Below are 11,552 nucleotides of genomic sequence, written 5' to 3' on the forward strand. Positions count from 1 at the left end.
GTATACCCTCTACCTGAATTTGGACAGATACAATTCTGTGTTCTTTATAATAATGTGTGATCCTGCTTCCACTGAACTATTTGGCATTTTAAACTTTAATATAATGCACATGTTTCCATGACTGCCAAGACATTTAATGCCTTTTTCTGCCTCTTTCACATTGCAGCATCAAAGTTATCTTTTTCTTCCACTTCAGCAGGCTTAGGATGTGAAGAGTTACCCATGCAAATATTTAATGTCTGTATAGGAAAAAGCAGATCATTGGATACTCGTCTTGGCTGGGTTTCATTTGTTGCTCTGGATTCCACATTTAAACCTTTTTCCTACAAAATCGGAGAATAATAGAAGTCTAATTAGTTCCTTTGTTTTAGTGTCCCTTTCAGTGTGGGAAAGATTTCAAATTTCATTAAGAAGTAATTCACTCTAAGTCAGTATGAGGTTCAGATGCTTCAAATTGTCTCGTCTCTTAATGTCTGAATGATGAGCTTTATGCAGACCATTGTGAATCCAGCATTTTAGTAGCAACAGAAGAGTGAAAAAGTAGAGTAGCATTGCCTTGTGTTGAAAATATATCTTGACAGTAGAAAATTAAGAGAGCTCCAGATCTTAACATGATTCCAGCTCAGCCTTCATATCCAGTGTCAAAACCAGCTAGTCCTGAGACCTGGGAAGGTAGACAGATCAAACACAATATTGGATCCTACCCATTTCTAATCTCAGAGAGAGCTTTCTGAAGAATCTTCTGTGGTTGTAGTAGAAACTCCATTTTTAAAAGGACATTTCTCACAGTATCATTTCAGAATAGCTTATTACAAACTGTTTTTTGTGTTAGACTGTCAGAGTACAGTTTAACAAAGTTCTCTTTCCTCCAAAAATTTCTCCTTCCCCTCTTGTGGGTAAGACTGTCCACCAGTAAACTGTAAGTACCCTTAAACTGGTCATATTAACCGGAGAGCCTAGATGTTATACTGTAGTTCAAACTCTTGAAGGCCTCTGAATTTCCAATGTTAAGATCCTGTTTCTCATGTTGTGTATAAAAAGTCAAATATTTGTTTTAGATCTTTTAGATCCGTGGTGGCGAACCTATGGCACGGGTGCCAGAGGCGGCACTCAGAGCCCTCTCTATGGGCACGCGCGCCGTTGCCCCAGTCCTAGACCTTCAGCTGGGTTTTATAAAACCTTTTCGCTTTAGGCCTCCGCTGCCGTGTGCAAAAAAAAAATTCAGTCAATTTCAACTTCTCACGGGAAAAAAAAGATCTTGCAAAGTTGGAATTCATTGATTGAACTTTTTAGTCCCACCCAGTCTGCCGTTCCCACTGCAGCCACACCCACCCAATGGGCACACCCACCCGGCACTCGACGATGCATAAGTGAGTTTTGGGTTGCAGTTTGGGCACTCGGTCTCTAAAAGGTTCGCCATCACTGTTTTAGATTATCTAATTAAGGCTATCTACAATTACAGAGACCTCCAGCCCAGGAGAATCCAGGTTGCCGGCAAGGCGGATTGATTGCCCAAATATAGGAAACTATTCTCTTGTAAAGCATATTTCGTGTTTATCAGTGTCAAATCTCCTTTGGACACTGGTTTTGTTCACAGCCTACAATTATAAGCACCACCGTGACATTTTAGGTAATAGCTATGCTGTGTTCATGAACTGAACTGACCTCTTCCCCATAATTCTGTTCATGAAAAACAAAATGTTTTAAAACTAACGACTACATCGTCTATTAGTATTTTAAAAATGAGCTAACAGCTAATTATCCCAGAATAATTTATTTTACTGTTTGATTTTCATAACTGCTGTAAAATCAAATCCACAATAGTTATATATATTTTTCTAATTTTCTCATCCTGAATTCAAGACTCCCATTAGAATAACTGTTAAATCCCAGTCCTTTATGGATTTTTTTTTCTCTTCTATGTATCTAATCTTGTCTCAAATCTGTAACTTTCTGTTCTCAGGCTGTGGAAATGACTCCCCTGTGTTGCACTCCCTGGATGCGCAGCCTTTGCTAAGCACTGGACTGGACCAGATCAGGCAAAGCATCCAAAAACTGGGTTCTTTCCTTCCACAGCCATTTTCCTTACTGCAATGACTCCTGCAGTATTTTTAATCTATCCTGACAATCTGGACAGGATTAAGTCATTTTGCTTAATGCCACCTCCTTCTCCCAAGGGAGCCGCTCCAAGGCTTCTTCCTGGAAAGGGAAAGAAGCTGATCCTCCATGTCCACTGCAGGCAGTCCAAGCAATGTATTTCCTTTGCTTGCAGGTTATAGTCTGCCTTTCATTCAGCTCAAGGTGGCATATGTTTCCTCCTCCTTTTTCCCCCCACATCAGCAAACATCTCTTGATAAAAGGCCAGGCCACACTGGCTGCCTGGAGAAGGTATGGATTTGTAGCACCAGGATCCAGACTAATGATCCCAGGAAGCCAAAAAAACAACCAGACTTGGAAGAGAAAAAGTGAGCCAAGGCAACTGATTCTGACTGAGATACTGAGTGGATTGGGACCGATGCAGGTGTTGCAGCAAGTGGAAAGACTGACAGAGCCCACAAGTAGTGACAGCCTTCCAGCTTTGGCCTTTGCATATCCACAATTCCTGACAAATCATACTCTTGCTGTGGACAAGCCACATTTCAACTTATCCCTAACCCTACCCAGCCTGACACATGTATACACTTATTATTTTAGGTCAAGGGTATCAAACTCGCAACTTCACATGATGTGTCACGACTTTTTTTCTATTGCTGGCAATGGGGTGGGCACTGTTTCGCTATGATGCATCCGGCCCATGGGCCGGCAGTTTGACACCCCTGTTTCAGGTGATCATAGCACACACTATTTGAGAACTCCTAGAAAGGTATGGAAAGGTAATCAATAAAATTCCCAGCCCTTTTTGGATGTCTTGTACTGTAGAATAAGAGAAGAATTTAATACAATGAAAATATTCTGCTACTTCCAAACTCTGTAGACCAAGTTCACTGCATTTTGCTTGATTAGAAGTGAATGTTTCACAGAAGTCAGCATGCTAAATTCAACATCGATTGTATCTGGTAATGGATTTTGAATTATTGCCTTTCTATCAGGCTGTCATCAATTAGAAGAACAGAGCTTAGTAGGAAAAATTCTTGAATTGTAAATTAGTCTTTTCCAGAGCAATTCAGCTTAACAGCCAATGTTAAAAGTAAAATTTCCACTATATATTGTATGCATTAAAATTACATCAGAAACTAGTTTTCTGATCAGCTTTTTAAATTGTAAATGCACTATTTGCATTCTTTCCAAATGTTTCTTGTCTGTGATCACTTACATAATGAGCACTTCTTTTAATTTGCCCATTATCTACTTCTTGGATCTGAAATAGTGTTGTTATGCCCCGAGCAAACTCAAGATGTTTTTTCCCCTTTTGAATTGCCAATGAACACTTTAATAACAAGACTCCCATCTTGTGGCTGATTATAGTATTGTAACATAACCACAACAGAATCATTGGCATTTGCAACTCTTACTGTGCTTAAAATTGTTTTATCTCTGGCTGATGCTTCAATATCCTGTTTGGCAGAAAAAAAGGCTATAAAGCTGAATATCCCTTTTCAAGCTCTGGAGGTAAACACAACTGATTCTTCAATTCTGAAAGAAAAACATCTCCATCCTACATTTTTTTCTCTCGGGCCCCTTTTCCACTTTTAAAAATTACAAAAGACCCAAAAAGAGCTTATGTTTATATTGGTTGTTATTTATCAGTGTTTTCTACATTAATAATTAAAATTGATACATCTGCTGTCACTACTACTACTCACAATTCTCTGAAGGCTTTTAATATTCTATTATTTTTAATCTTGAGGTAGCAATTTTGATTTTGCAGACCCGAGATGGTCGTGGGGAATCTCCAGGAGAGTCCTTGGGACCACACTTTTGAAAAACACTGCGTAAGAAAAGCTGCAACTTGATTTCACTTCCCTTGGCATATTATAGTTTGTTGGTTCTAAAAAAAATTGTTAATCTGAATATGGATGTTTTCTCACAAACGTTAAATACATAAACACATAAACACTGCAGTCAAGTAAGTAAATCAAGAAGTCACTATCCTTTTCCCAGGTTCAAAACCCAACCAAAGGATGTAAGACTCAGTCTAACCTCTACATGGTGTTTGTTTTCTACTCAAGAAAAACACAATCTACAACTGCCCATATTTTATATTTTTTTCATATTTCTGATGAACTGTTTGAGAAAAATAATTGTTAATAGAATAGAAATACTAGAATTTAATAACAGTAGAAAATCTTGTGATGATTTTGTGAATGTGAGCAATGAGTGAAGCCACCTTTTTTTTATAATTCCTTCAAAAAGATCCAGGACAGATTAACCTGCAAGCAAAACAGGGCCACCAACAAAAAGTGAGGCCTGTGCATAATGTCCAAAACGTAGAATGGATTCTGAATCTGTAAATCTGAATCTGTACAATAGCAATGTTGAAGCACTGATGCTCACAAAACTAAAAAGATTAATATGTTGTAGCTTTTTTAAAAAAATACTAAATAAGAGATATAATTTTAACTATTCTTAATATGGGTAAGAGCTGAGTAAAGGCTTGTCAGACTTTGCATGACCATTCAGAGTCTTCCAGAGTAGGAGGACATTATCTACTGTGCAAGCCTGCCTTACGTAGGGAGACCCGGTCATATGATTTTTCTACCCTCTTGGAGAAAGACAGAGCAGTGCCACTTTCACTGATCTGCATTGTAAGCATTACTCTCTCCTTTGTAAACCTATTTTAACTTGCCATAAATACTACCACTGATTAAACCCTCCCATCCAGCCAAAGGAAAAAATATTTTCTTGCGGGTTGTAAGAGTAAGATGACAATACTTTATAAAATCTAAAAACACCAATTCATCTAAGATACAGTTATTAAACAATTGATTCCTTTTCACTAACATTGATGATTTTATATTTTCATCATTACTAAAAAGTCAACTTTTTTCCAAAGTATTAACATGCAAGCCTTCTTAAGATAGCTTTTATTTTGTTAATATGACATGAAAAAGTATGCAAGTTACACTAGAATTTAAAAACATACATCACACATTAACATAAGCCCATTTCCTGATTAAATTGCTAAGTAAAACTAGTCAAATTGTTTTATATCCTTCATCCTTCTATTTATGATGTAACTAATAGACAAGACAATATTCTTTACAAATATTTTGAGTAAAATTTATGTAGCTTGATTGCTAAAATACAAAAGTTTTCCATACAAAAATTTGTTGAAAGCACTTTCCTTCCCCTTCCAAAAAGCATGTACGAATGTAAAAAGATAGAGTAGATGGCTAGACTAACAACCAAACCCCACACAAGTATTTTTAACAAGAATATTAAAAAAGGACCACTGTAAAAATGAGGGTTGTTTTTTTGAAAAAACAATACATAGTTCAGTGTCAATATTTTTCACATTTCAAAAAGCTATATATATGATTTTGACATACAAAAACCTCCGTCTCTGGGACAAAGGAAATTAAGGCCAGACACAGCTTTAAAATTCACAAAAGGAAATACAAAAATATGTTGTGCTTCCAAGAATGTTCTCCTCTGCAGGATGGGATAAACATAACTGGGGACTAGATGATCAGCATTTACATGATTGCACAGCTTCTGTTGGCTCCTCGTGGCTCCCCCTATTTTAAATATAAAAAAATGTTAAGACAGTAACTGATATATAAAACCGTATACTTTGATATACATTCAGTATCATGAATAATCTGCGTACTTTCCCAAATTATATCTGAATCTTATTAACAATGCATTTTATGTTCTGTCATAGGAGAAAAACATGAAACAATTCAAGAGTATTAAAATTATTTGTACAAAGCAGCTTTAATATAAATTCTGTTTGACAGCTATTATGTAAGTGGCATCACTCTTCTGATACCTGAACAATACTGTTATATATACAATATCAGAAACATACGAATAACTATTTCCTTTGAAATCTTGAGTGAAGTTTCATATGCAAAAGCTGAAATACAACTAAATTCTACGTTGTTGCTAGAAACTATTTTTTTTAACATGGGATTGTACCAGAGACGCAACAGTTTTCAGCATGTTTGTCTCAAAGCACACATTTTCTCCAGACATGGGCCTGAAATGTGAAGTATTCCAGGCATAACAATGTTGGGATGATTGGAAAAAGCAAGCAAGGCCACTTGATTATAGCTAAGGAAACACAAGAAAAGGAAGGTACTATTGGGGGGGGGGAGTGATTGGACATGCTGCTCTTCAATTTATGGGCAGTAATATGCAATCTCTGAAGAGGATGGAAGAGAAATTGGTGAGAAGATTTGGAGGTTGGGGGGGGAGCGACTGCAGCACAGCACATACTTGTGACTTGTAGATGCCACGCTTGAATTTAAGTGTAGGGAAAGGGACTGAAAAGATTGAGAGGCAAGGCAGCTCATGTGAAGACCGGAGACCCGGGTGGGTCTAGGACCATAAGGCTCCCATCCTTGGCCATGCCTCCTTCACCTCTCTTCTCATGCCTCTGCCCATTTACTCCAGTGTTCCTCCTCGGCTGGCTCTCCCCTGCCCATTCTCCCTGGCCAATGGGCCCCTTGCCCTCGTGCCCTTTGGCCTGGCCCTTTCGCCGAGGCCCCCTTTGCCCCGGGCCTTTGTCCGCATGGGACAGATAGACGCCAGCCAATTGGGTAGCATGAAGAAGCCATGGTGCTGCAGGGTGCAAGTGCAATGGCCCGGCTTCTCCGATTGTGGGTTGATGGGGGTTACGCAGGTGAATGGCAGGGCAGGCATAGCTTCTCCGATTGCAAGGGGGGACAGAAAGAGGGCAGCGCAAAGGAAGGAGACACAAGGCCTAGAATGGGTTAGCAAGGTGATCATTGGGAGGGGAGGGGGCAGTCACCTATCTGGTGACTGAAATTTGGCAGCACAATCAAGATAGACAGAAAGAGGATTTGGAGTCTGCAGCTTCCCCAGCATGGTCCTTCAGAAAGGTTCTCCTGTGCACCCACCCCCCTGAAATTGGAGAAGCTGTGCCTGCCCTGCTGTTCGCCTGCACCCCCACCTGTTCTCCCCTGCAATCGGAGAAGCCACACCGGCCCTGCCATATGCTTGTGCACCCACCCACAATCAGAGATGCCGCGCCTGCCCTGCCATTTGCCTGTGCACCCACCCGTCCCCTCTGCAATTGGAGAAGCTGTGCCGGACCTGCCATTCGCCTGCTGCCCCACAATACATGCCCTGCAATTGCCCATTGCACGCTGCCTCCCTGCAGCATCATGGCTTTTTCCTGCCACCCGATTAGCTGGTAGCTATCTGTCCCATGCGGCCAAAGAGGGCCTTGGCGAAAGTGCCAGGCCGAAGGGCACGGGGCCCATTGGCCAGGGAGAATGGGTGGGGGAAGGGCCAGCCGAGGAGAAATGCTAGAGGTAAATGGGCGGAGGTGCAAGGTGACGGAGGCATGGCCAAGGGTGGGAGCCTTATGGTCCCATTCCGGCCCAGGCTGGGGAACTCTTGATCTAGACCAGTGTTTCCTAATCTCATGAACTTTAAGAAATATGTCCCTGAACTCTCAGAAATTCCAGGCAGCATGCTGCCTAGAGAATTCTGGAAGTTTAAATCCACTCATCTTAAACTTGCCAGAATTGGGAAACACTGTTCTAAAGTAAGTTTAGGGAAAAACTGGGACATTTCATTTCAAATTAGGAACTGGTAAACAGAAGACTAAAGGTACACTGAGGAAAACACAAGTAATTGAAAAGCATTTCGAACATAAGCACAAACGTATCACTCTTCCCAGTTCATTCTCTACTACCTCATAAGCTAAAGATAGTTAATGTAGATCTGGATAGACATGGTGATATTTGCCTGGCAGTATTTTATGTGCTTATCAATCAGCCAATACTGCAGCCAATTTTGGTCACCATATCACCAAAAAAACAAATGTTGAGAGTTTGGAAAAAATTCAGAGAAGAGCAACTAAGATGATCAAAGGCCTGGAGACTAAAACATACAAAGAACGGCTGCAGGACTTGGGTCTGGCTAGTCTTAAGAAAAAACGAAATAGGGGAGACATGATAGCAGTATTCCAGTAATTGAGGGGCTGCCACAAAGAAGAGGGGGTCAAATTATTCTCCAAAGCACCAGAGGCAAGACAAGAAACAATGGTTGGAAACTGATCAAAGAGAGAAGCAACCTGGAATTAAGGAGAAACTTCCTGACAGTGAGGACAATTAACCAGTGGAAGAGCTTGCCACCAGAAATCGTGGGCGCTCCATCACTGGAGATTTTTTTTAAAAAGGCTAGACCAGTGATGGCGAACCTTTTAGAGACTGAGTGCCCAAACTGCAACCCAAAACTCACGTATGCATCATCGAGTGCCGGGTGGGCGTGGCAAATTGGGTGGGCGTGGCTGCGGTGGTAACAGCAGACTGGGGGGAGGGGACTAAAAAGGTCAATCAATCAATTCCAACTTCGCAAGATCTTTTTTTTTCCTGCGAGGTTGAAATTGAACCCTTTTTTTTTTTTGGGCGCACGGCGGCGGAGGCCTAAAGCGAAAGTTTTATAAAACCCAGCGGAAGGCCTAGGACTGGGGCGATGGTGTGCGTGCCCACAGAGAAGGCTCTGAGTGCCGCCTCTGGCATCGTGCCATAGGTTTGCCACCACTGGGCTAGACAGTCACTTGTCTGAGATGGTATAGGTTCTCCTGCTTGAGCAGGGGGCTGGACTAGAAGGCCTCAAAGATCCCTTCCAGCTCTATTCTATTCTAAGCCTAGTGATGTTACTTTGCTCGTGGCTTTATTAATGAGGGTGGAGTGACTGGTCTTTCTTCCCTTACTGATCTTTCAAATGGATAGTTAATAGTTCCTTCTTTACCCTCCAGATTACCAACAGCCACCAGCAACCCTAGCAAACAATAATATCACATTATAGCTAGAACTGCCAGAAAAAGTTGTCTGGATCTCAGTCTGCAGTAGATTATTTGAATTATATTTATTTCATTCGTGAGAGCTCTATGTTGGTTTCTTAAACAATTAAATGTATTCCTATCCTGGTTTTCTGCAAAACCCCATACATTATTCAGAAGATATGATTTTTTTAAAGATATTTGAAATTATAGGATACCTGCTGGTGAAATAGATCTTCCTCTTCTACAGCTTCAATTGGTTCTTCTTCTACTTCTTCCCCCTCTTCAATTTCAAGCAAAGTTGTTTTGAAGACAGTGCTTCTCTGGGCCACTTCCTATAATGGACATTGCTGGGTTATTATCAAACAAACTATTTCAGGACTTTTTTATTTTTATGTCCTGTAAGCATGTACTGCTGCGGTGAATATATAAATCCCACTTGGAGAAGTGCACTATATATTAAAAGGAAAATCACAGCCTTACTCCTGTTTGATCACAACCTTTTTTAACCAAATAAATTAAACTGTATTAAGGCAATGGAGTCATATATATCTACATTACCTCTCCCTGAGAGTTTTTCAGAACAACTTTCACATCTTTGCCAGTGCCCCAGGAATTCTGGTTCTTCCAGATGAGGTCAGAAGGAGGACTGGCTGTTACTCCAGCATTAGCAGCCCATACCTGAGAAAAATAAAGTAGATCATACAAAATTAATATGTATCTGCCAGTAAGGATCTTTGCATCTCTATTTACATATAAGGTTAAAAGACAAACTGCACCAAAACTGCATGTTTTTGGATACAAATTGGCCAGGAATCTAAGCAAAATAGTAGTTTAAAGACATTGACCTATAATCAATAGCAGGCTTCATTTTCTTAGAGAAAAGAATCCAAATGACACTCATAATATTGATTAGGATTAATTTACAAATATCTTAATTAGTTATTATTCCACTCCACCTGGACCCTCTGGTTGTTGTCCAGATTTATATTTTATTAGCAAGCTACATTTTGATTTCCACAAAGTTGATTTCACTTACTGTAACAGTCTGGCCTGCCTTCAGCACATATCTTGAGGTATACTTATAATTAACAGAAACATCTCCTATTTTTCTGATCATCTCCCAACCTCCCATTGGTTGATCCTAAATTAAATCAGAGAAAAAAAATTCTGTATTAGGCAATTATATATGAACATGGATAAGCCAACCCTTGAAATTTCAACCAAAATACCACAAAAAAACGTATTATCTGCACATAAATATAACTTCAAATTTTTAACCATGGTGACAGGCAGGAAACTACAATTTTTTATGTCGTAATTTATAAAACTGCATGATTTTAATGCTGTGATAGGCTTTAAAAAAGCTGGTATACAGACAGACCAAACACAATTTTGGGGTATATTTTGGAACCTAAAATTGTTGGCTTAGCCATGGGTACATATAGTATATATTTCTACCCATTAAGCCATTCAGACTAATAGAATTATATACAATATATTTTGCATATTCTCTATCCCAGTGATGGCGAACCTTTTAGAGACTGAGTGCCCAAACTGCAACCCAAAACCCACTTATGTATCGGCGGGTGCCGGGTGGGTGTGGCCCATTGGGTGGGCATGGCTGCGGTGGTAACAGCAGACTGGGTGGGGCTAAAAAGTTCAATCAATCAATTCCAACTTTGCAAGATCTTTTTTTTCCCCATGAGAAGTTGAAATTGATTGAACCTTTTTTTTTTGCACATGGCTGCAGAGGCCTAAAGCAAAAAGGTTTTATAAAACCCAGCTGAAGGCCTAGTACTGGGGCGACAGTGCGCGTGCCCAGAGGGGGCTCTGAGTGCCGCCTCTGGCACCCGTGCCATAGGTTCGCCACCACTGCTCTATCCCTTTTATCAATCAACACAGAATAAATACAATAGTTTTTCTGGAATTGGCAATTTATTCAAAGAAAGTTGAATCATGCAACACTATTAAGCGGTAGCTAAACTTTAAGAGAACTCTTTAAACTTTTGGCCTTCCAGGCACCACTTAACTTCATCTTCCAACAGCTCCCTTTTCATGAGCAATGAAATAATGCTATATTTGTAGTTTCTGAAAGGCTTTAAGTTCCCATCTCTAACTTATGTCAGCCTTATCCATCCTTTAGTTATATAAACTTAAATTCCCAATAGTCCCTAGCCAGTATGGCAATTGCTGAGAATTAGGGAATTTGGCACACAGAGGCTGGAGAAGAATGAATTGTGTAATAAAATATGTCACTACTGGGATTATTCTGTCCCCGTCTGACACACACACCCAAACAGCCAGCCGAGGGTTAAATAACTTCTCCACACTCCACGCCACAGATAAGAAACTTGGCAGCAGCTCCGTATCTGCCTGCCAAGCACTTTTACTCAGAGAACACAGAAACGAAAAACAATACACACAGTTTGCAATTCAATCCACAGCAAACTACTTCGCCAGAGATTTAGCTTTGTCCGTCACAGAGTCCAAATGGCCACCACCTCCCTTTTATAGCCTGTGGGGTGTGGTCCAGTGACTCAGCTTAATCTCTGGCACGTCTCCTTTTCTGCTGCGCACGCTTGTCGCGCCTACGCTGGCGTGGATCCAGCCACAACGTATCTTCATCACT

General features: G+C 40.4%; 1 protein-coding gene across 1 annotated transcript in view; it reads right to left on the reverse strand.

Annotated features, from left to right (window-relative positions):
- Positions 1-4,876: 4,876 nt before the first annotated feature.
- The window catches only part of LMNB1 (lamin B1), a 25,150-nt gene continuing 18,474 nt past the window's right edge, over positions 4,877-11,552 (reverse strand). Inside the window, exons 8-11 of the mRNA XM_015811140.1 lie at positions 9,960-10,064; positions 9,482-9,601; positions 9,139-9,255; positions 4,877-5,678 (exon numbers count right to left, since the gene is read on the reverse strand). Coding sequence (XP_015666626.1) covers positions 5,637-5,678; positions 9,139-9,255; positions 9,482-9,601; positions 9,960-10,064 — 384 coding nt within the window. The 3' untranslated portion in view covers positions 4,877-5,636. The remainder of the gene's footprint in view (positions 5,679-9,138; positions 9,256-9,481; positions 9,602-9,959; positions 10,065-11,552) is intronic.

This window comes from Protobothrops mucrosquamatus, unplaced genomic scaffold, assembly GCF_001527695.2.
Source record: "Protobothrops mucrosquamatus isolate PMUCROS unplaced genomic scaffold, P.Mucros_1.0 scaffold_46, whole genome shotgun sequence".
Taxonomy (NCBI): Eukaryota; Metazoa; Chordata; class Lepidosauria; order Squamata; family Viperidae; genus Protobothrops; species Protobothrops mucrosquamatus.